This window comes from Phocoena sinus, chromosome 11 (genome assembly GCF_008692025.1).
Source record: "Phocoena sinus isolate mPhoSin1 chromosome 11, mPhoSin1.pri, whole genome shotgun sequence".
Lineage (NCBI taxonomy): Eukaryota > Metazoa > Chordata > Mammalia > Artiodactyla > Phocoenidae > Phocoena > Phocoena sinus.
This window is the reverse complement of record NC_045773.1, coordinates 7,882,941-7,906,223: the sequence shown is the minus strand read 5'-3', so window position 1 is coordinate 7,906,223 and position 23,283 is coordinate 7,882,941. Positions and strand designations below refer to the sequence as shown.

At 53.1% G+C, this 23,283-nt stretch overlaps 2 protein-coding genes across 3 annotated transcripts in view; one reads left to right on the top strand and one right to left on the bottom strand.

The window, feature by feature from the left end:
- The window catches only part of CAV3 (caveolin 3), a 13,056-nt gene extending 11,531 nt beyond the window's left edge, over positions 1-1,525 (top strand). The window contains exon 2 of the mRNA XM_032650058.1: positions 778-1,525. Within this exon, the coding sequence (XP_032505949.1) occupies positions 778-1,119 (342 nt within the window). The 3' untranslated portion in view covers positions 1,120-1,525. The remainder of the gene's footprint in view (positions 1-777) is intronic.
- Positions 414-23,283, bottom strand: OXTR (oxytocin receptor). Of its 2 annotated transcripts, XR_004352328.1 has the most exons (5): positions 23,099-23,283; positions 21,225-22,299; positions 8,161-8,495; positions 994-1,101; positions 414-440 (listed from the first exon to the last, which is right to left on the bottom strand). XR_004352328.1 is itself a non-coding variant. In XM_032650056.1 (3 exons), the coding sequence occupies exons 2-3, from the start codon at positions 22,150-22,152 to the stop codon at positions 8,248-8,250; spliced, it is 1,176 nt and encodes a 391-aa protein (XP_032505947.1). In that variant the 5' UTR covers positions 22,153-22,299; positions 23,099-23,283; the 3' UTR covers positions 3,974-8,247. The 2 variants fall into 2 exon arrangements, 1 of the variants encoding a protein (XP_032505947.1); XM_032650056.1 differs by lacking the exons at positions 414-440; positions 994-1,101 and having other exon boundaries at positions 3,974-8,495.

Genomic DNA, 23,283 nt, shown 5'->3' with positions numbered 1-23,283 from the left:
ATCCAGCCGAGCCACACCCTGTGCAAAAGCCCTCAAGCCCCCATGCTTGCCCCGCCTGGCCTCTCCAGCCTCCCTCCGGCCTGGGCCTGTGCTTGGCCTTCCAGAAGCACCTACATCTCCCCAAGAGCACACACTGTCTATCCCACTGGGTCGCAGCAGCTGGTGCCCCAAACGCTCTTTTCCAGCCCACAACTCCTCCCTCCCCCTGGCTACCTCTAGGTATCAGCTTAGCTAGATGTCACCTCCTCCAGGAAGCCTGACACCCAGGCTAAGTTAAATGTCCCCCTGTGGGTGCACACGGCCTGTCCTTCCCTTACCGGAGCACTGGTCACTGTGGTGTAACTGCCTGCCGTAAGCTCCAGGAGGGCAGGAACCTTCGCCTGTTCGTCATCCTATCGGCAGGCACCCGGTACATTTTTTCAGGATGGCTGTCCAATTCCCTAGGGTCACAAAATAATAGAATTTCAGAGCCACGGCTCGTGGCCTGCCTCTAACTTAGTTTCTCTTAGTAAGTTACTCAACTCCTAGGGGCCTCTGATCCATCCATGAGAGAGAGAAGTGGACCGGCTCTTGTTCCTCTCTGCTCTGGGACAGCAACCGGCATCACCTGGGACTTGTCAGAAATGCAGAATATCAGGCCCCACCCTGGACTCACCGGGGTCAGAATCCCAGGGGGTGGGGCCCAGCCACCTGGTTTAACAAGCCCCCCAGGGGGTTCTGCCGCTTGAGAAGTGGGTGGCTGCTGTGACTTGAGGGTTCCCCCTCCCACCCCTGCAGGTGGATTTCGAAGACGTGATCGCGGAGCCCGTGGGCACCTACAGTTTTGATGGCGTGTGGAAGGTGAGCTACACCACCTTCACCGTCTCCAAGTACTGGTGCTACCGCCTGCTGTCCACACTGCTGGGGGTCCCGCTGGCCCTGCTCTGGGGCTTCCTGTTCGCCTGCATCTCCTTCTGCCACATCTGGGCGGTGGTGCCCTGCATCAAGAGCTACCTGATCGAGATCCAGTGCATCAGCCACATCTACTCGCTCTGCATCCGTACCTTCTGCAACCCGCTCTTCGCTGCCCTGGGCCAGGTCTGCAGCAATATCAAGGTGATGCTGCGGAAAGAAGTATGAGGCTGGGTGGGCAGCAGGGGTGGCGGGGCAGGGGAGCCCCGCTGGGCTGGCCCCACCATCAGGCTCTGCGGGGCTGCTGGCAAGCTCTTTCTCCTTGGGGACCGCTGCTTCCCCCCAAGACGGGAGCACACAGAGTAGGGAAGCCGGAGAGAAAAGACAGCCCGCCACGGAAGCGCAGTGGCCTTCCCTCCGCCCCCTGCCCCACCACAACACCCCCCATGACCGGGTGCCAGGAAGATCATTGGCTAAGAGGCAGCTACCGCAAATCTTTGCATTCACTTGTACTGTAACGGCATAATCCAGCCTTCAGCTCCCACCTGGACACATCCCCTCCGCCCCCAGGAAACCACCAGTGACTGCTGGCGTTAGCAGGGTGGCTCCAATAAAGGGTTTCCGGCTGCATCTGGGAAATGCTGTGTTTTGCATGTGTCCATAAGGTGGGTGCGCGTCCTGACCAGCTCCAAAAATATATTTCTCTGCCCTGAGAAGCAGGAGGGGCAAGCTGGTCGGCCCTTCTCTCGGCCAAACGCAAGAACCAGATTTTGGCTTCTCTGGGAATTCTTGTTTGCTGGGTATCTATTCCTTGGGAGATTATTTCCCGTTGATTTCTGTTGCCCCTGGGCCAGCCAGTGGTCACCCACAGAAGAAAATGGCCGCGGGGTTAGAAGGGGAAGGTGATACTCCCTGGACACCACTGAGGGCAGGGCCTGGGTTCAAAGCTCCCCTTTGGCTCAGACACTGAGCCCCTGGCACTGCCTCTTGGCATGTACACCCTCAGCCCCGCAGATGTGGTGATGGCATAAGGCCCCATTCGAGCACATGTGGACTCACCATGGAAATAAACGGCAATGGAAAGGTTATGTCCCACCTCCTGCCCACCTACACTCAGCAGCAACAAAACAACAACAAAACCCCCAGAAATCTTACATTCTTTAGGGACGCTCTTCCCAAGGGTGTTTCCAGAACTAAGTCCTCAGAAAAGGAGGGGGGTGGCTTTTGCGCTTAAATTTGTTTGGAAAATGCTCCATATTTCTCTTAGAGATTTTCCAATAGACATTAGTACATTAAAGGCTCTGACAAGTCCCGCAGAAAAGAAAGCTGTTTAGGCCAATAGCCCCCAACCCTATATGACCCTTTTTTTTTCATGCAACACCCATTTAAGTCTCATAAAATTCAGGTTCCAAAACACTTGGCCTGTTTTCAGAGGCATCACCTCACTGGAAGCCGGCCATGCGCCCAAGGGTCCTGGGGCAATGAGGTAGAGGGAACGGTACATGAACCAGAGACAGGGCACAGGCAGCCTTGGTTCTGCCTCTCCTCCTAGTTGCCTTCTCTGGCCTTAGTTTAATCATGCATGAGATGATCTCTAATGTCCATTTTAGCTCTTTTTACCCATTTTCGTTTTTTCGAGTATCTTCGTATGACATTTTCAAACACCGAGGAATGTTGAAAAGGTTTGCCGTGAACACCTATCTACCTGCCATCTAGGCTCTACGATTCAGTTCCCTGCTCCTCCTTTGTTGCATCACCATCCATCTATCAACCACCAATCTCACCTTTCTTTAGGCATTTTTAAATAAGCTGCAGAAATTGGTATATTTTCCTCCTGAACACTTCATCATCATCCCTCACTTTTTGCAAACAAGGAAGTCACCGCCCAGAGAGGTCAGCAGACTTGCCAAAAGGTACACAGCTAGCCACATTCGTGCTGTGGTTCCAGCCCACTGCTCTCTGCTCTACCTGGGGCTCTTCATGTTCTCAAGTGGACTCAGAGCCCAGGCTCCTCCCGCTAACAGGTTTAAAGCCAACATCGCTTACTCCCTTGCAAAGGGCCTCCCCATCAAACGTCTCTCACATTGTTAGGCCATCCGTTTCAGACTTGGAATCTTGGGTTACTTAGACTTTTGTTTTGTTTTGTTTTGTTTGCGGTACGCGGGCCTCTCACTGCTGTGGCCTCTCCTGTTGCGGAGCACAGGCTCCGGACGTGCAGGCTCAGCGGCCATGGCTCACGGGCGCAGCCGCTCCGCGGCAGGTGGGATCCTCCCGGACCGGGGCACGGTGTCCCCCACATCGGCAGGCGGACTCTCAACCACTGCACCACCAGGGAAGCCCTACGCGGACTTTTGACCATCGCCGCATTTGCTGTGACCTGACTTGACCCTGACGCCTATTTTTCAAGCTGGCTCTCCTTCTCTGAGGGCCAGGCTACGGCAGGTGCTTCATCCCCCGTGAGGCTCATGGGGCTGGAGAAAGGACACACATCCAGATGCATGTATGTCTGAGGCGTTGTTCCTTCTGGGGACCTCCGGCCCCGAGAAGTAGCTGGCAGGACAGCATGCTGGGGGCGTGATGAAAAAGGGCCAGATGAGGGGGTGGCATTCTGCTCTCTCATACGCGACGTCCGGCTCATCAGGGACTCTTGTTTAAGACGCAGGTTGTGATTCAGTAGTGGAGCCCAGGAACAAACACAAAACCACTTGTGATTCTGCAGGTGGCCCCCATATCCCACTGGAAGAAATATGCCTTAGGGTCCCTTCAAGGTGACAATCTAGCCCATTACGTCCGGAGTTAGACAGTGGCACACGGTGGGTGTGGCTACACCGTACAAGAGGTTTGTTCCTGGCTCTTAGCGCATCTTCCGACAGAACTCTGATAAATCAGAGTACCTGTGACCCAAGAGATTGGGACCAGGTCCCCTCCTGCCCCCACCCCCTACCTGCCACAGCTCAGATGTACCTGTGTCATATCAGACAGATTTATGGTGATTCAAGGGAAGCCGGCAAAGAAATTCAAGTCTGTAAGCCACCAGATGTGGTCACTGTTCTCAGGTTAAAGAAAGAAGGCAAAAGCAATCTATGGAAAAAAATATGTTTATTAAGTGCACCTTCTATAAAGGAGCTAATGAAGCAGGCATCTCATAATCGGGCACATCAATCACCAATGAGCACAGACAGCAGGTGCCACAGAAAGTCACCAACTAGAACAAAATCGAGGAATTCACATTTTGCATTTAGGGGCATTTCGTCGCAATTAAACACAAAAGGTCGAGCACTTTGAAACCAGGATCTTCTTAAAAGGCAGCTTCCTGCAGTCATAACCCATAGACCCATCCCCCAAGGGAGACCAAATGGTGTGACAGACTTTTTTTCAGGGCCTAAAGAAATAAGGCTATGAGTCCTCAACTGTTCGCATTTCACTTTTCAACATCAGAACAATGAAACATTCCGGAAGAAAATCTGCACGCTCCAATTTATTGGCACCTCCAGGCATGTGTTAGGTTTGTAAACAGGCCTGAAACGGTGGGCAAAGGTGGCTGGAGGACCTTAGGAGTGGGGTCCAGAGGAGGACAGAAACGACCAAGCCCCAAGCAGCGTCCTGGACCCCTACTCTCCTTCTTCCAGACTTCGGTTGGGGAAGGAGCAAGCGATTGTGAAAATACTCTCCAGCACGAGACAGGGAGTGGATGGGCGTGTAGCCAGCGGCACTGCTAGAATCAAATGTCACTGACTGGCTACAAAAGACTCCTTTGCCATAATGAGAGCCAAGGTCCCAACCAGAGCTTTCACGGGAGAAGAATGAGGAAGGTGTCCCAGTTGGTTCTGGTGCCCAAGAACCTTGCAACTCCTGGGTTCTCAGCAAGGTCGTGCCCGTGGTCAGAAAAATCTATTGAGTGGCTGTCTCCTTGATCCCCAGTGGCCTCTGGCGGCTGCTAGGATGGCAACTTCCCTGGGAACAGCAGAGAATGGGGCGTCTCTGGCTGGTGAGTAGAGAGGCTCAAATGCCAACAGACCCCACCACTGCTGCACTTGCACCCAGGGTGCCCAGTGTCCTGGAGGTGGGCACGGAACCCCAAACCAGCACCCTGTTAGCTTCCCAAAGAGCCAGGACTGGCTGGTGTTGACACTAAGCGCCCGTCACAGCAACACTGCACTGCCTCCGGGTTCAAAGATGACATCGTCCTCAGTCTCCAGTTATACTGAAGATCTTGTCCTAAATGCTGGGGTTTCGAACACTGGCATTTCAGGGCACGCCTCTCTTCTCCCTGAACATCCAGACCCTGCTAGCTCGTTCTACTGTGCGCGTATGTGCACATGTGTATACAATGCAGTGTGTAGGGAGAAGAGGAAAGTGTGTGTGGAGATCTGGGGCTTTGGGAAGTGCTCTTGCTGTGTCACAGTGAGTCCAAAAATATATATGTGCAAATAAAAAAAGTGCCCCAGAGTGCCACTGAGCTGGCCAGTCCCAGTCGGAAAACCTCTGATCTATAACGGCCTGTATTTAACGACTAAAGGTGTTTCTTGGACACGGTCGTGTTGTTACCTCAAGGCTGAGAGGACATCTGACGACACGTTTACCGGGTATTATCACTGCTGGTACTTTTGCTGAAACCAGAAACACCATGTCTCGCAGGAAAACTGAGTAAGAAAACCATGGATTCTTCTGAAACGGTGAGTCAGTGAGAAACAAAAGTTCTGGGAGGTAAGAGATTCCAAGAAATGCATCCTTCAAGCTGGTTGCCTCTGAATTCAGCTCGTCAACATTGTTTGAAGTATTTAATTCAGGGGCTTTTAGCATATTCTCAAAATCGTGCACATCACTAACCAAAGAAAATTTTCATCACCACAAAGAAAGCCCATATGGCGCTCCGCAGTCACGCCCCACCCACCCCAGCCTCCAGCCCCTGGCAACCACGGTTGTATAATTTGTCTTGGTAATTTTGCCTATTCCGGGCATTTCATATAAACAGCATCATGGAGTGTGTGGCTTTTCGCAAGGCTTCTTTCACTTAGCATGATGTTTTCAAGGTTCATCCATGTTGGAGCCTGTGTCAGTACTTCCTTTCTTTCCATAGTTCAATAATGTGCCATTGCATAGATATACTACGTCTATTTATCCATTCATCGGCTGGTAGGTATTTGGGTTATTTCCATTTTTGGCTATTATGAATTATACTGCTATAAACATTTGTGGACAAGTTTTTGTGTGCATATATGCTTCCGTTTCTCTTGAGTAAATACCTAGGAGTAGTATTTCTGGCTCCTACGGTAATTCTATGTTTAACTTTTTCAGGAACTGCCAAACTATTTTCCAAATTGGCCGCACCATTGTACCTTCCCACGAGCGATGGAGGAGAGCTCCAGTTTCTCTCCATCCTCGCCAGCACCTGTCATTGCCCATGATTAGAGCCATCTTAGTGGGTGTGCAGTGCCATTTCACTGTGATTTTGATTTGCATTTCCCTCGTGAGTAATAATACTGAGCACCTTCTCACGTGCTTATGGGCCACTTATATCTCTTCTTTGGAGAGATACGAAAATGTGTCTATTCACTTGTTTATTCAAATATGTTGCCCATTTTTTAAACTGGGTTATTTGGCTTTTCGTTCTTAAATCGTAAGAGTTCTTGATGTATTCTAGATACAAGTATATGGCTTCCAAATATTTTCTTCCATTCTATGAGCTGTCATCACTTTCTCGATAGCGCCCTATGAAACACAAAAGTTTTGTGCCCCATTTTGATGAGGTCCAATTTATCTATTCTTCCTCTGACTTCTGTTTTGGGTGTCATTATCTAAGAAACCATGGCCTAACCCAAGGTCACAAATATTTAGCCCTATGTTGTCTTCTAAGACTTTTATAGTTTTAGCTCTTACATTTAGGTTGATGCATTTTGAGTTAATTTTTGTATATAGTATGAGGTAGAGGTTCAACCGCATTCTTTTACATGTGGATATCCAGCTGTCCAGGCGCCATTTATCGAAAAGACAATCTCCCCAATTTAATTCTCTTGTCACACTTGTCAAAAATCTATTGGCCATAAACATAAGGGTTTATATCTGAACTCTCTATTCCATTACATTGGTCTATATATCTGTCTTTTTGTCTATATCACATTCTTTTGATTACTGTAGCTTTGTAATAAGTTTTGAACCAGGAAGGGTGAATCCATCAACTCTGTCCCTGTTTTTCAAGGTTTATTTGGCTATTCTATTATTTGTGCAATTTCCATGTGAATTTTAGGATCATCTTAGCAATTTGTGCAAAGAAGCCAGCGAGGATTTTGATAGGGATTACACTGAATCTGTAAGATCAACTTGGAGAGTACTGTTATCTTAACAATATTTAAGTCTCTGAGCCATGAACACAGGATGTCTTTCCACTTATTTAAGTCTTCTGTTTCTTTCAACAATATTTTGTAGTTTTCAGGACGTAAGTCCTGCACTTCTCTCATTAAATTTATTCCTTTTCTTTCTGATACTATTATAAATGAAATTATTTCTTAATTTCATTTTCATACTGTTCATCGCCAGTGTAAAGAAATACACTTGATTTTTGTATTGACCTTGTATTCCACAACCTTGAATTCATGTATTAGTTCCAATGCGTTTGTGTGTGCATGTGTCTGCATGAATTCCTTAGAATTTTCTATATACAAAATCACATCATCTGTAAGGAGTTTTACTTCTTTTCCAATCTGGATGTCTTTTATTTCCTTTTCTTTCCCAACTGCTTCTAAAGTATTAGCTTCTTAAACATTTTTAACCCAAGTTTTAATTGGCTGCCTGTGCCAGACAGTCTCCTAGGAGAATCTCCTGCTCTAGGGCCACCATCTGACAAGCTGGTGCTCAAGGACGCTAGCACCAGTCCACTCAAAGGCAGAAGCACTCTGAGGCCAGGAGGGTATCAGCACCATTACCATCGAGGTCCCATTTCTCATCCCAAGCTCAGAACACTAGGCTTCCGCACACATCTGGTCAACAATCCTATACTTACTACCTTTCACAAGACCCCAGGATAAAGGAGTAAAAAGATACTGGAGTGAAATTACAGGTCCAGGGGAAACAAAACAAAACAAAACCACAACTCATCCAGCAGCCAGATGCAACAGTGGGGTCAGGGCAGCAGGAGTACCCGTGGGAGCCCAGGGTAGATCCGGGGCTCGGCTGATGGCTGAGTCACCCTATCACCTTCCCCCATGGAGACCACTTCCCCACCCCGCTCGAGCCCCCACAAGGTGCGGAGGGGCACAAACTGAAAGGTACCTTATACCCACACGTACACGACCACCAATGGCCAGACTGTCCCTGTTGTACAACGCAAGCCAAGAGGGGTGGTCCTGGCCCTGCCGGTCACACCGTGGATGGCTGCGAGCAGCCCCTCTGGCTGGAGCTGTCCGGGCTCAGGACAAAGGTTGACGAGTTGCTCTTTTTGCTGACGCTTGTCGCCCTGGGCCGGCGGCCCTTCAGGCAGCTGGACGAGCAGCAGAGGAAGCGCTGCACGAGTTCGTGGAAGAGGTGGCCCGTGAAGAGCATGTAGATCCAGGGGTTGCAGCAGCTGTTGAGGCTGGCCAGCAGCATGGCAACGATGAAAGCCGAGGCTGCAGGGTGGGGAGGGTGGGGAGAAAGGAGAACAGGGCATCACTGCTGGGGCAGGAAGCATCACCTCCTGAGAACAGAGGCCACAGGCCAGTCACAAGACGGAGAACTAAAGAGACCAAGTCTGCCTGCCTTCCACATCCACGCTCTGGGCGTGCACTCAGCCTACCCCCCACGCCTCCCCCAGCTTAGCCCAGCCCTGGAACATTCCCTGTCCTTTCTCCCAAGCAAAGGTTACCCACCACGGGCTTCCATCGGCACGGCCGCCTGCCCGTCCATTCATCACTCACCCCGCGAGTATCGACTGCCTCCCACTCAGAGTATCCAAGAGCTCAGAGGCAGAGGCTGCTGGACCTAGTTTGTATTCTAGCCCCGCCAGCAACAAATACTTTAACTCCCCAAGAAACTGCTGTTGCCTAACCTTTAAATGGGGATAACAAGAGTCCCCAGATCTCCCGGGAACACTGCGAGGGTGAAAGAGCACCTGCTACCTGAAGGATGCTTAGGAGGTTCCCAAGCAGAGAAGGGAGGAAGGGCACTTCGGGCAGAAGGAACGGCACGGGCAAAGGCGCAGTGACAAGAAGGCGTGTGCTGCCCTCACAGCTGAGAACACTGAAAGCGTTTCTGTGAAGATACGCCTAAGAGCACTGCTTCAGCCGACAAATAAGACTTGTGCAGGAGAAGGGGACACTAAAGTTATGGGAGGCACTGTGCAGAAGCTATTGCACTGAGGATTTACTGAATTTCAGGTAAAATTAATGATCAGAAATCAACTTCAAGACATTGCTTGTCACAAATTTAAGCTTCAGGGAGGAAGAAAAATTCCTAATCCTAAGTACCTCCAAGTAGGGGGTGGGGTGGGGAGCCTGGGTTTCCTTCAACGGTCTTAATCTGACAAATGTACACACTCCCAGCGGCAGAGGAGGACACAGGCACCCCCCCCAGAAACCCACACGGAAAATGGTGTTCCCAAGAATGCTGTTCACGGCCACACCCTTACGAGTAACGGTAACTGCAAGAAGGCTTGGAAATCCACTAGTCCGATATTTTCTGCAACAAGTTTCCAAGGAAGAACTCCAGAATTCAAGAGCTCAATCCAGGAAAGAATTTCTCACAGGCCAGCTGGAGTTGCAAGATCTAGACGCCACTGTGGATGCAGACAGAGCACAGAGATGTCTGTCAGCCACGTCTCCAAGCACCAAAGGGGGAGGGTGATTGTTTAAGAGGAATTCAGTGGTTCTCAAAGTGGGGTCCCCAGCTCACCTGGGAACTTGACAGAAGTGTAAATTCTCAGGCCCCACCCTAGATCTAGTGGATCAGACTCCTGGGGGTGAGGCTCAATGATCTGCTATAAACAGTCCTCCAGGGGATTCTGACACACACCCAAGTTTGAGAACATCATCTGCTCTAATTACCTGGTGCACCTGCTGGAACAAAAGAAAGCTACAACATGCAAAGTCCACAAGTCCTGCAAACGAAAATGTTTAGAAAGCAAAGGGTTAGAAAGTAAATCTAATCCTTAGACTAAAATAGTAAAGATAAGTGAAGGGTGGGGTGGGGGGAAGCCAGTACTGTTGAATTCTATGAAAGAGAATGGAAAAAAATATTTGATTTCCATGTGTAAAAAAGGATAAATTTAAGTTTAGAAACCTGGTGAAATATCACAAAGTCTAAAAATATCTCAAAATTATAATTAAACATATAAAATGAAAGAGACAAAATAAACACATAAAAGTCAAATTTTAAAAAGGCATCGAGGGACTTCCCTTGTGGTCCAGTGGTTAAGACTCCGTGCTTCCAGCGCAGGGGGCGCGGATTCGAGCCCCGGTCGGGGGATAAGATCCCACATGCCTCACGGCGCGGTAAAAAGATTAAAAAAAAATTTTTTTTAAAGGCATTGAGAAGTAAAGTGCCAGACACAAGGGAAGAACACAGGCGTACAGAGCTGTGAAATGGGTAGAAGGACGTGTCGGGGATGCAGTTCTCACTTGAACAGAAAGGCAGCATGTCTTACCTCGCTGAACAGAGTTACAAGGCATTATCTTAGCTATTCATGAAAGTTACTCGTCTCACTCTTGACATTTGGATCTTTTAACTTATTTATCCTATTTTTTATAAACAACCTACAGAAATAGTAACCACAAAAATGTAAACAGTTAATGAATTCCTGAGCAGCCCCACCCGAGTTTTTCCACCTCCAAGCGGCCAGCCTGGATGGGAGGAGTTAGGACCACGGCCAGCACCTCTATCCCCACCTGGTGGCCACAGACACGAATGACCGGCCTGGCCTGGCTCTCGGGGAAGGATGACCCTCTAAGCTGAACCTGCTCGTATCAAGTTGCCAAATGCTAAGGGCACATTTGGACTTTTTTAAAATGTGGCAATATCCTAACCAACCAAAGACGTGGGTTCCCAGCAGTGGAATTTCAAGCTATTTGGGAATAAAACACAGGCTATGGTGGACATTTCAAAGGAAGGATGCTGCAGAAATAAAGGTACAAAGGTGAGACTGCCCAACAGCATTCAGGGGCTGCCAGAGTTGGGAGCGGGGGTGGGTTCACAGGAGAGGAAACTGGAAAGAGCAAGGCTGAGGAGGAGGACCTTGAATCCAGGCTGAGCATGAACTTAAATCTACAGGCACTGGGGAGCCATTGACGGTTTCTGAGCACAAGGACTAACTGCACCTCATCTACTTTCTGCACTTACTTTATCTTCTTTAGGCTATAACATCGCCCTTTGCAGTGGCTAGAAAGGCTTCCTGGAATTGAAGAAGGAGAGGAACAGAACAAAGGATGGAAAGCGTCGTCCTTGGCATTTCATGATGCTGCTTCCAAGGGGGCATATGACAATGCAGCAATGTCAACCATGGGAATCACGGCTCAAGCTTGCACAGAACGGAACAGTTTTCAAAGTGGTCTCAGCTCCATTTTATACATGAGGAAAGTGAAGCTCGGAGAAGGAGACTGCCTTCCCCAGGGACACACAAGTCACCCTGTGTTCCCACCTGAAAGTAATGAAGTTGGATGTCTTTTAAAGCTAGGTCAGCATTCATACTAGTCAGCTTGGTTCCAGTGAGCAAATCCCCTCACTCCCAAAGCAGAGACATGGGCTGACTGGGCAATTGCCCTCATCATATGATTTCAAGGACAGAGTCAGAGAGCAACTTTCTTTTCCTAAAACAGATGTAGGCGCCCTCGGAGGCTAAGCACTGCCCACTCCCCAGTAATGGTCTTTTATATTATTATTATTTTTTTAAATAACTTTATTTTATTCATTTATTTTTGGCTGCGTTGGGCCTTTGTTGCTGCGTGCGGGCTTTCTCTAGTCATGGCGAGCGGGGGCTACTCTTCGTTGCAGTGCATGGGGCTTCTCATTGCGGTGGCTTCTCATTGCGGAGTACGGGCTGTAGGCGCGCGGGCTTCAGTAGCTGTGGGTTGCGGGCTCTCGAGCGTAGGCTCAGTACTTGTGGCGCATGGGCTTAGTTGTTTCGTGGCATGTGGGATCTTCCCAGACCAGGGATTGAGCCTGTGTCCCCTGCATTGGCAGGCGGATTCTTAACCGCTGTGCCACCAGGGAAGTCCCGTAATGGTCTTTTAAAATCCGGGAGGGGAAACCCATTGCCTCCTATCAGATCACCACCCTTCCTGGCAGAAATGTCTCCTGGTCTGGACGAGGGGCCAGCAAACAGCCCACGGGCCAAACCCCACCTGCTGCTTGTTTTTGTAAATGAAGCTTTACTGAAACACAGCCACATCCATTCATTCATGTATTGTCAGTGCCAGCTTTCGCACTACAAGGGCAAAGCTGAGTAGTTGTTACAGAAACCTTATATCCTGCTAGCCTCAAATATTTACTGTTTGGCCTTTTACAGAAAAAGTTAGCCAATCCTTGATCTAAATGCCTGTAGGAGAAGATGTTAAAAAGCAGAAGGAAAGGGTTCAAAAAGGGGAGGGGCAGACGCACAGGGTAAGCTGAGCTCACTTCTCCTCACACCACCAGAAGCAGAAGTGGGTGATGCCTTTACTTTTAAGTACCCAGACCTCCCACAAACCCTGGCTCGGCCACCTTGCACCTGGGGCCAGAAGGTAACACCCTGTCCCGGGCAGCCCACGTCCAGTGCCTGCTGCACACCAGGGCACCAAGGTCCGCCCCGTGCCTGTGTGCCAGCTGCTCTGAAGAGCTACCAAGCTCCTGGCGACAATGGCCCCAGCCACATTTTCCATAAAGCAGAGCGACGGTGACGTCAGTGTGGATAAAAGGCGGCCCTGGAAACCAGAATCGACAGACTCATCCAAGAGAGGTGTGGTCAGCAGCCAGCACCTCCTGGGGGGGTCTGGCCACTGGGGAGCCCCTCACAGAGGATCCAGATGCAAACCCGTGGGGTGTGAACCCCCCTCCCACCCACTCATTTCTCTGAGCCACCTCTACTGTCTGAGTTTTAATATCCTCATCTGTGAAATGGAGGTGACGCCCTCAAGGATGTGGAGAAAATTGAAAAAAAAAAAAGTGTGAAAGGGCTTTGTAAACGGCAAAGTGTTTGTTCAAGTTATCGTATTATTACTTACAGATACGAAATATGATCAACTGTGTATAACTTTTTATCGCCCAAGGTTGGGGACTCCTAATCTAACGTTGATTCAAGAAACTGTCCTTTACCCTCTTCTCCCCGACTTCAAAATTAAAAAAAATGAAACAAAACAAAATGAAAACCCGGAGCCCTGAGATTGGATTACATGACCCCAAAGGAACTCTAGATAGTCCGTTTTGGAAAAACCCAAAAGGGACGGGGGCTGCAACCATGTGCAAGAGCGGGATTTCAGGGTCTCCACCGGGAGAGCTGGTTCTCACCCGTCTCTTCCACTCCATTCGGTAAAAGGAACACTTGTCCCCCAGGACTGAGCCCTGAGGGCCTGCTAAAAGCTCTCTCTGGTCCTGGCAGAGAAGGAAGGTCGAGTGGGAGGCGCCGGGCCAGGGATCGGCCCTCACACCTGCCTGGCCTGAGCTTAGGGCATGGGGCAGGGGGTGGGGGGGGTGGAAATGAGGAGATCGGCGTTCCACTCAGTGCCAGCCACCGAGTTGGCCCTGGGGACATGACCTCAGGGGATTTACAAACTCAGGTGGGAAAGAGAGAAGCACAGACAGGCCCTCCAGTCAACAGGGAGCTGCAGAACTCGGGGAGGGGCGGGGGGCCCACGGCTGGGGACTAGGGGTGATCTTCAAGTGGGGGCTCCTACGTGCCAAGCAGAGGACTGAGCGGGAATGGCCACACGCCAACGGCAAACGTCCCCTGCTGGGCATTTTACCCCTGGGACAAAGACACCATACTGAACTTCCACCTGGCGCCCTCACTCACGGGGGAGGTGGACAGCCGAGGGCCATGCGAGGACAGGGTGCCCCCCAGCAGTCACCCACCCACCAGCCCGGCTTTACTCAAGCCCTAAGAAGTCCCCTGTTCGGATTTCCCGGCACTGCCCCCGCCCGTCACCATCGCGTCACCCTGGGCTCGAATTAGCCCAGAACAGCTGATGGGGCACCTGGCCACACGGCCTCTCCGGCTGCGCCGTTCCTGAGGCAACGAACACGTGTCACATACAATTCAAAGACCGGTGGCTCAGCTGACACCTCTCATCTGAATCCGGTCAAGCTCATCCACCTTCCTAAGAGGCTCTCACGCCACAAACCAATCACTTGGTTCAAGGTCTCCTCCCCGCCGCCCAGATCCTGAAGCAGGTCTCCCTCACAAGGAATCTAAATCCCTTATTCCTTTAGGAGCTACATGAGAATTTGGGAGTTGTGGTGTACAGAGGGCTTTTTTAAAAATGTTTTTTAAATGTGCACTTACATAAGGATTGAATACTAACATGTATTCCATGGCACCTTCTTTGAAGAGACCACCATTCTACCACACTGGAATTGTAAAAGTCACAGATGTGTGATCTCACCATGTGTAAGGTCAGGAAGCAGAGCTAAATTCGTGGGCTACAGAGCTTTAAATGGTCTTCTGTGATGTCACTGCTCTGGGGAGATGTGGGGCCCACCGGGCAAGACCTGAGGAATAACCACATCCTAGAAGCAGAAGAGCTGGGGCTTCCTGTGAACAACCAGCCCTTCTCTACCCTTCAGAGAATGACAGGGCCCTGCCGCCACCTTGGGCCACACGTGTAAAGGCAAGCCACATGTTTTGGTCACAGAGATGATACATTAAAGCCTCATTACTCAATGTGCAGTCAACAGGCCAGCTGCAGGGGCCCTGCACAGGCATCACCTGGGAAATTGTTAAAAATACAGACTCATGGGCCTCACCCAGACCTACTGAATCAGAATCTGCGCTTTAACAAGCTCCCCCACGTGATCTGTGTGCACACTGAAGCATGACAAGTATTCCTCCAATACAGGGAAAGAAAATAAAGTAACTGTTCAATGATCTCATCAGGGAATGTGCATCTGCTTCTCTGCACAGCCAGCTCCTACTCACCCTTCAAAACCTTTTGCAAATGTTGCTTCCTCTCTGAAATCTTCCTGATTTTTTCCTAGGGAGACTGAATCAATAAATGCCTCCTGGGGGCTCTCACAGTACTTGATAAACGAATACCTCTCTCACAGCATCATCCCTTCATACTGTCATTATTCATGTTAATAATCTGTGGTTGGGGACTGTGTCTCATTTGTGGCTCTGTCCTTGGCTGCTAGCAGAAACTGGAAAATGGGAAATGTTCAATAAGGAACTAAGTTGAAGTGAGTGAGCATGAAATTAGCAGACAGGAAGTCCTGATAAATCAGCCACCGACACTAGTGTGTTGGAAAAGCAAAAAGACAATTTCCCTGCCTGACAATGGGAGATGGGCCCCTAACAAGATGACTGGACTCAAATGCAATTCCCTCTGGGAAATTAAGTTCACAGTCAGATACCAAGGTCAGGCAGAGAGAAAGAGAAAGAAAGAGAAATGAGTAGGAGTGACCATTAGAGTGTGAGGCATGGGCCGTGGAGGGCAGAGGCCCGTGGTACTGCAGCATCTGGCAAAGGGTGGGAGGTGCCAGCTCCCAGTAGAGTAAGGAGGAAGGTGCTGGCAGAGGGTGCCCCTCAGTGGCCAGGAATCAGGATCACCGGAACCAGGAATCGGGCTGGGACACGAAAGACCGCCTGGTCACACCTCCTTCCCGCCCGTCCCTCATGCGAGGGTCCCCTTGGGTTTCCAAACCCAGAGCTAGAACCTCCCCACCTTGCCTCCTACTGTCTCCTCCAGGCAAGGCCTTAACTTCTCTTGACCTCTTAACAATGCCCTTGTTCCCAGCATCCCCGGGCTTGCCATCACTCAACAAAGACTGCAGCCCCTCAGTGAAACTGTGCTCCTGAGCTCACGACAACCTGCATCCCCTCAGCTGCACGCACTGACCCCAGGACGCTGAAACATCTTGAAATCTCTCTGTTTTTAAAGCATTGATTGAGCACTTACTACATGCCAGGCCCTGTGCCACCAGCACACTCCACCCGGCCCACAACCTAAACCCTATTCTTAACCCCAGCAAACAGCCCCAGACAGTTCCAGTCAGCCACCCAGGGGGACGGCTGCTGCTCCACCTGGCCACACCCGGGGACAGAACCATCCCGGCAGAAGCTGGGGGCGTCCCTCCCAGAGACCAACCTTGGCCTCACTGTCCCACGTCTATGCGTGTGCCAGCTGCTGGCCACAGGAGGGCAGGGGAGGGACTGGGGAGGGGTCCTTGCCAACCCTCCTCATAGGAGGACAAATTGAGGCAGAGGTTGTGTGGACAGGACCCTTGGGAGGCGCTGAATCACTGCTTATAGAATGTACGCACTGGAGGAGGAAGGAGACCCTCAGGTGGGGGCAACAGGGAAAGTTTCACGAGAGTCAGAACTGGACGAAGCTGCCTTGCCCAGTTGTTCAGGTTGCGCACTGCACAGCTCCTAGGAATACCATTCTCACAGACTACTCTCATTCTCAGGTTCCTTAAATGGAACCCCCTGGAGTTATGCACAAAGCAGCCCACACAGTGGACTTGGGCTCTGCTCTCCGCCCTATCGTCGGGTCGCCTGACCAGCAGGCCGCTCCAAGGTATGTGGTCCACCCACACCTCGGGCACAGTGTCCTTGGAAAGGCAGGGTGGGCGGGCAGCCACACCGGAGGGGCCACAGTTCCACAAAAACCGGGAGGTGCTGGCAAGCTCGTTTCACAGACGGGGGAAACACTTAAAACTAGGCCTCCTGTGCATTTCAACCTTCCTCCTGGTACCTTCCCGGGCAGAAGCTTGATTGCTCCCAGTGCTGGGGCGCTCACTTCTTCACCAAGTAGCCAACCCTACGGCCAGAGCGCTGCCTAGAGAGCTTTCTTTTCTCTTGAGTCCAGCTCTGTACACCCACCCCAGCCCCGTAACGCGCACCTTCCTCTTCCCATACCCTACACATCTGTTCAACAAGCACCGCTTGAGCTCGGACAGGTGGCCCGCCTTGTGCTGGGCACTGGGCACACACCAGTGAACAGGACAGGTGGTGCCCCCGCTGTGACAAGGCTCACAGTCCAGCTCTCTGGCTTTCACGAGCTTCTCCACATACTAAACCTCCCCGGACACACCGCCTACCGTCCAGCAGACTCTGCTACCACCCCAGGCCCCTCCACCCAGGCTCTCAAGAGAAAAACGTCTAGTTCCTCCAGCTCAAATCCCTGCCGAGATTCTCAAAGTCAATCCCACGAAGGCAAACAAAACATTTAACAACTAGAATGGGAGGAGGAGAGAAGAGTGACATTGACCACGTGGCCCCCCCAGGTGCCACGGGTCACACCATGTCACCCTCGTATCAGCCCCACGAATAGACTTGCTATCCTCATTGTAAGAGAGGAGGAAGAAGCTGAAGCTCAGAGAAGGAAGACCACCTGCTCGAGGACACACAGGAGAAAGTGGGAGGGCGGGCTCCAAACACAGGCCAGTCACGTGGCTCCAACACCTGCTCTTTCCCTGCACGGGGACCTGGGAACCTACAGCGCCCACCCGCGGTCTCCACCAAATGGATCCATCATCCATCTTCATCTCCTCCCTGAGAACCACTCCGGGGTCAGACTCCTTGGGACCAGCAGCAAAGCAAGTTCCACCGAGTTCAAGGGAAAAGGCCAGTGCCAAATCTTTGGCTGTGCAATTCGATCCTGAAAGTTCCACCTGGGGCTTGTCCAAACCTGCCAGGGGTGTCTGGTCCCAGCCCTCCTTCTGCAGCGTTACCAGTCACACCAAAGCAGGGCCCTACCAGCATGTGGCTTCTCTGAAACGGGGTGTGGCGAGGGGGGCTCATTACATTACCACAACCCTCCCCTTGCTTTTTTCTCCTCTCCCTGCTTTTCTCTCTGAACAATGCAAATACTGAAATTGAGAGTTCTCCTCTTTGCGTTGGCTCTTACGAAAGGAAGCCCCACGTGCAGCTCACCCCCTGCCCCGGACGGAGACTTCATAATTGCTATTATTGTATTACCATTTCTCTAACCTTTTCCCCCGTTCTTCCCAGCTTCCTCACGTCCATTTTATCTTGCTGTGGCACCCGAATCTTTAGGCCCCCCTCAAATTATTTTTGGAACAAGGTGAGCTCTAAACCCACAAAGTCAGAACTTGGCGTGACTGAAGGTGCTCAAGGGGAGAGATGGGAAAAGCGCGCTGGATTTCGAGGGAATTGCAGGGGAGGGAACCCTAAGGAAGGAGGGACCTGGAGTCCTGTGATGGCCACGAGGCCAGCTGCCAAGACACGTGTGACTTCTCCAGCCGCCCTGTTGGCCCCGACCCATGGTCAGGGGTTAAGGAGCTGCTCGCTGGCCCAGAGGCTTTCGTGATGAAGCTGACAGCAGGAACGAGGCCCCACTCCTGCGTCCCTGAGGCTGCCTGCCCCCGGGCTGCTGGGAAGAATGTCTCGCTGTTCACAAGGGCTCCCTGGATTTCCACTCGCCAGGAGATGAGCAGAGCCAGGGGCCCTGATCTAGAGAGTTTGTGTTCTGGTAAATTCCCTTCCTCCTGGACAGGGAAGTGAGGGCTGTGCATCAATTCCACTTTGCTGATCAAAAGCTCAAGTAGCTCGAATGTCCCTGTCTTGTTCCTTCCTTACTACTTGCCCAGAGCCTCGAGACTGAGTCACGTCTCCGAAGTGACTGTAAACGCAATTGTTCTGATCCCAGCCTGCTACTCGTAATTATCCAGGTTAAGGCCAAGTGGGCACAAGGCGTGCTTCTGGCTCAGCCCACATCCCCGGACCCTGCAGCCCTGAGGCCGAGGCGCGACTTGACCAGGCCAGCGGCAGGTGCCCAAGTCCTCTGTGGTCGGTGAGCCGGGAGCCCGCTCCTGACAGCACTCAGGGAGGGAGTGCTGGCAGCAGCGGCATCAGGACTCTCCTGTTGTCTGCGTTTGTGCTCTCCTCAGAGCAGCCAAGGCAGAATGCCAAGGGGGACCCGGAAGACCTGGGTGTTTCACGTGCCACCACCCTTTCCCCTGAACCAGGAAAGGAACGAAGAGAAACAGGACCTGAGGCTCCTGGAGCCCGAGGAGAAGCCCGTCTCCGCTGCACGTCTCCCCTCCCACCCCAACCACCCCCCCTGAAATCCTCAGGTGGCCACATGTACCCAAAATGCCTCTGGCCCCACTTTAGCTGGGAACTCCCTCTCGCTCTCTTCCTGTACCTCGTTTTTAAGACAGGAAAGTGAATTGTTCGATAAGCTTTTCAAGTGTAGAAAAGATCTAAACTTTCCTGAGTGACCATGACCTGCGTTGACCATGTACTCATTCTCTAGGGAGGAAAGTGAGGAGAAGCACAGGTGTAGTCATGGCGGAAGGGAGCGGGGAGGGAGGAGAAAAGTCACCAGGGAGAAAATGAACAGGAGAGGCGAGGGGATGGCAAAGAGAGAGAAGCAGACTATCTGCAGAATGGATGAACGCAAGGAGAGAGAAGAAGACCCTTCAGTGAGTCAAGGTTGGAGGGAGGCCTAGATGCCAAGTCTCCCCAACAGCTGCTCTAAGGGTCTCACTTCCTTAAGGGCTGCTGTCTGAGCTCCTCAAGACCTGGGTCAAGCAGCTCTTCAGATCCCACCCAAGAAACAGGCGTGGCCTGATGCCTTGTCTGGAAACACCCACTACTGGCTTCTGCCCAACCCAACTCCCCAGTCACGTGCCCTTCAGAAGAAGCCTGGTGCTGCAGGGATGAGGTGGGGGCAGGGAACCCCAGTTCTAGTCCCCTCCCGTTTGCTGTGTGATCTGGAGCCAGTGCCTTCCCCTCTTTGGACCGCCGAACCCCTTCTGCAAGGTGCTCCCAGGGGCAGCACCACGAAGCCAGGCTGGCTGTGCTGACTCTTCACAGCAATCCTCACCTGCAAACCACCCAGCCGGGCACACCCCAGGCGCTCAATAAATGCTGAGTGATAACTGCTCTGGCCACTACGGCCAACACTGGGCTAACTGGGACGGCTGGGGCAAGCAAGGAGTCTGTGGTTTGAGGAAGAGAGCAAAGCAAAGTTATCCAACTGCATGAAGGAAGATTTCAGCTTCCACGGAATGGCTGTGTTGGAGACTACTGCTAGCAATAGTGATTCTATCCAGAAACGGGACATTTGCGCTATCTCAAGGGCAGAAGGGGTGAAAGCAAACCCCTCGGGTCTTTCCTTACAAGCATTTGAGCCGCGGGCATCCCAGCGCAGTGTTACGTGCTTACCCTCAAACCAAAAGGTTAAGTCATTCACCACCACTGATCATCCCTCCTATTCTTTGCTAATGAGCTACCTGAATTGTCCGTGGTGAAGGCTGAAGGCGGGAGCTGCCTGGGGGTCCCAGCCGCCAAGCGACGGCTACAAGTCGGACCCGAGGCGCTCTGCTCCCCCAAGATCCCTCCCCACAAAGCCTTCCATTCTACCTTCTCCTCCCGGTCTCCCGGCCACCCTCAGCCCTGACCTCCCAGTCCTTCAATCTGGAGAGGGCGTTCACCGCCTCCCGAAATCCCCCAGCCTCCCCAGTCAAATGGGAAAGTCTGCGTCCCCTTTCCCTTCCCTGCCCGTCCCCGCCCCCGCCCCCCACCCCAGGAGAAGCGCCATCTCTGTTCCTGAGCACCGCCAGCCCCGCGCCTGCCCGCCGTCCCCGCGGTACTCACCTCCGCGCGGCACAGCTCGCCGTCTCCACTGGGCGACGGGCTCAGGACTAGTCTCCGCACCCTGGCAGCGCCCCGCCCCGCAGCTTCTCAGCACTTGCTGGGGAGGAATCCAATCGCCCACCTCCCGCTGCTCTGATCCAAACCAGACCTCGGGCTCAGGTTGACTTGAACTTAAAGTGGAAGCTCAACGTAAAGTGAACTTTACGTGGCAGGAGCTTGAGCTTGGGCCTGGGTTGGAAACTCGGCTCCCCCGCTTCGCTAAGCAGGTGGAAAAGGCCAGTCACTGGAACCTCAGTTTCCTGGTCCATAACAGTGAACCAAATATGTAGCCCAAAGACTGTGCTAGGGATTTTCCGTGCATTTCCTCATTTCATTCCCCTGCTGCTGGGGAGAGCTAGTACTTTTTTCATTTTTGCTATTTTACAGAAAGGGAAGTCAAGGCTCAGGGAAGTTACGCCCCAAATCACTAGGCCAGCGGACGACGGGGCCATGACTCAAATCCCCCCATGAGGCCCCCAGAACAGAACGGCCCCTGGACGTTCAGATGCAGCAGGACCACGGCCCCGCCCCGCCGCGCGCCCTCCTCCCGCTTTCCCGCCAGCGCTACCTTCCTTGGGCGCCTCGGCGTCCCAGACGCTCCACATCTGCACGAAAAAGAATGGCGTCCAGCACACGATGAAGGCCAGCACGATGATGAAGGTCATTTTGACCGTGCGGATCTTGGCCTTGGAGATGAGCTTGACGCTGCTGACGCGGGCCAAAGCCCCGCGCCCCGCGCAGTCCTCCGCCGCGCCCTCGGGTCCCGCGGCCGCCTCGGCCGCCGCCGCCGCCGTCTTGAGCCGCAAATTCTGCCAGATCTTGAAGGTGATGAGGCCGTAGCAGGCGGCAAGCACGATGACGGGCACGATGTAGACGGCAAGCGTGATCCACGTGATGTAGGCCTTGGGCCCCCAGGGCTGGATGAAGACGGCCCAGCAGTCGAAGACGCCATCGGCCACCTCGCGCAGCGAGAAGATGTGCACCTGCGGCGCGCTGGCCACCAGGCAGCCCAGCCATGTGGCGAGCACGGCCAGACGGTCGGTGCGGCGGCGCAGCACGCGCAGCGGCTGGCAGATGGCCAGGCAGCGGTCGAGCGACATGAGCAGCAGGAGGTAGGTGGAGGCGAACATGCCCACCACCTGCAGGTACTTGACGAGGCGGCATAGCAGGTCGGGTCCGTAGAAGCGGAAGGTGATGTCCCACAGCAGCTGCGGCAGCACCTGGAACACCGCCACCACCAGGTCGGCTATACTCAGGTGCTTCATGAAGAAGAAGAGGCGCGAGTGCTTGCGGCGCGTGGTGCGCAGCGCCAGCAGCACGCACGCGTTGCCGCTCAGCGCCAGGAAGAGAATGAGGCACAGCACGGCCACCTCCACCCGCGCCAGGGCCTCGTTGCGCTGTGGCGGCCCAGCGGTGAGGTTGCCCTCGGCCCCCGGGGGCGCCGCGCTCCCGTTGACCGCCTCGGCGCTCCAGTTGGCGGCAAGCGCACCCTCCATGACGGTGGCCGCCGCCGTGCGCCCCAGGCCTTCGAGCCCTTTAAGGCGTGGCGCGCGGGGCGGGGGCCGACGCGCAGCCCGGGCGTGCCTGGGGGCTCCTGGGTTCCACTCCCTGAGACTCCGCGGAGCGATCTGACGGATCGGCCTCTGAAACAAACCCCGAGCGCCGTGAGAAAACGCACGCTTCTTTGCCGACGCCTGTGCGGCTCAGCTGTCCCCTTCCCAGGAACCCCAAATCATCTAGGACTAGGGTCACAACCGCCGGCCCTGGGGTTGCTCAGCCGCTGCCCTAGAAATCCCCGTTTCAGGTACCTCCCTCTGAGACACGAAATGAGCGGGAATGCCGGAACCGCAGTTCCTTGAGAAAGTCGCTTCCAATGAAGGAGACGGAGACGGAGGGTTAAAATCAGTTTCCTCCGGGACTGGGACTTCTAAGCCAGCCACCTCCCCTAGGGATCCCCCCAACTAGCTACCCACACCCCAGAACCCACAGCACAGCCACATCTCCTAGTAAACCCTACTCCAGTTGCTCCCTCCGGAGACCCCCCCAAATAGCCACCTGCCTGGGAAACCCAGCTCAGGACCAGCCCCCTTCAACCCCCCATTTCTAAAATGCCTAGCCAGCCACCCCTGAACTTCCACAACAGTTGCTTCTTTGGAACCCAGTCCAGTGGTCCATTCTGGAGGCACTCCTGGCTCAATACTACCCAGGACGCCCAAACGCTGTTCCCAGTACCGCTCTGGCCTAGACACCTCTCGCGGTTTTCCTCCCCAGCCCAGCATCCTGGAAAGTTCGGGAACTCGACACGTGTCTTGCCTCCCGACAGCCGGGCGAGGCGGCGCCTCCAGGAACCAGAATCGCAAAGCACCCCACCACCTCCACCCGCGTCCCAGGGGCCCCACCAGCCCCAGCCATTCCGTCCACCCGTGCGCAGGACCCAGCTACCTGCACCGAGTCGTTAGGCGAACCTAAAGTTGGCTCCCTGGGGAAGTTGCACCGCCGCTGACAGCTCCAAAGCCGCTTGCGCTCCCGGCCCAGGTTGAGGTGGCTGCTGCCGGTACCCAGTGTGATAGGATGCTGAGGGCTCGGACTCTGGATCCTGGGCTGGAATCCCCTCGCCCGCAGCCTGA

Excerpts from the sequence above, each read along its gene's own strand:
- OXTR (XM_032650056.1), bottom strand. The coding sequence starts at position 22,152 with ATGGAGGGTGCGCTTGCCGCCAACTGGAGCGCCGAGGCGGTCAACGGG. Across the intron at positions 8,496-21,224 it reads CGCCGAGGCGCCCAAGGAAG|CCTCGGCTTTCATCGTTGCC; the intron begins GTAGCGCTGGCG and ends CCCACCCTGCAG.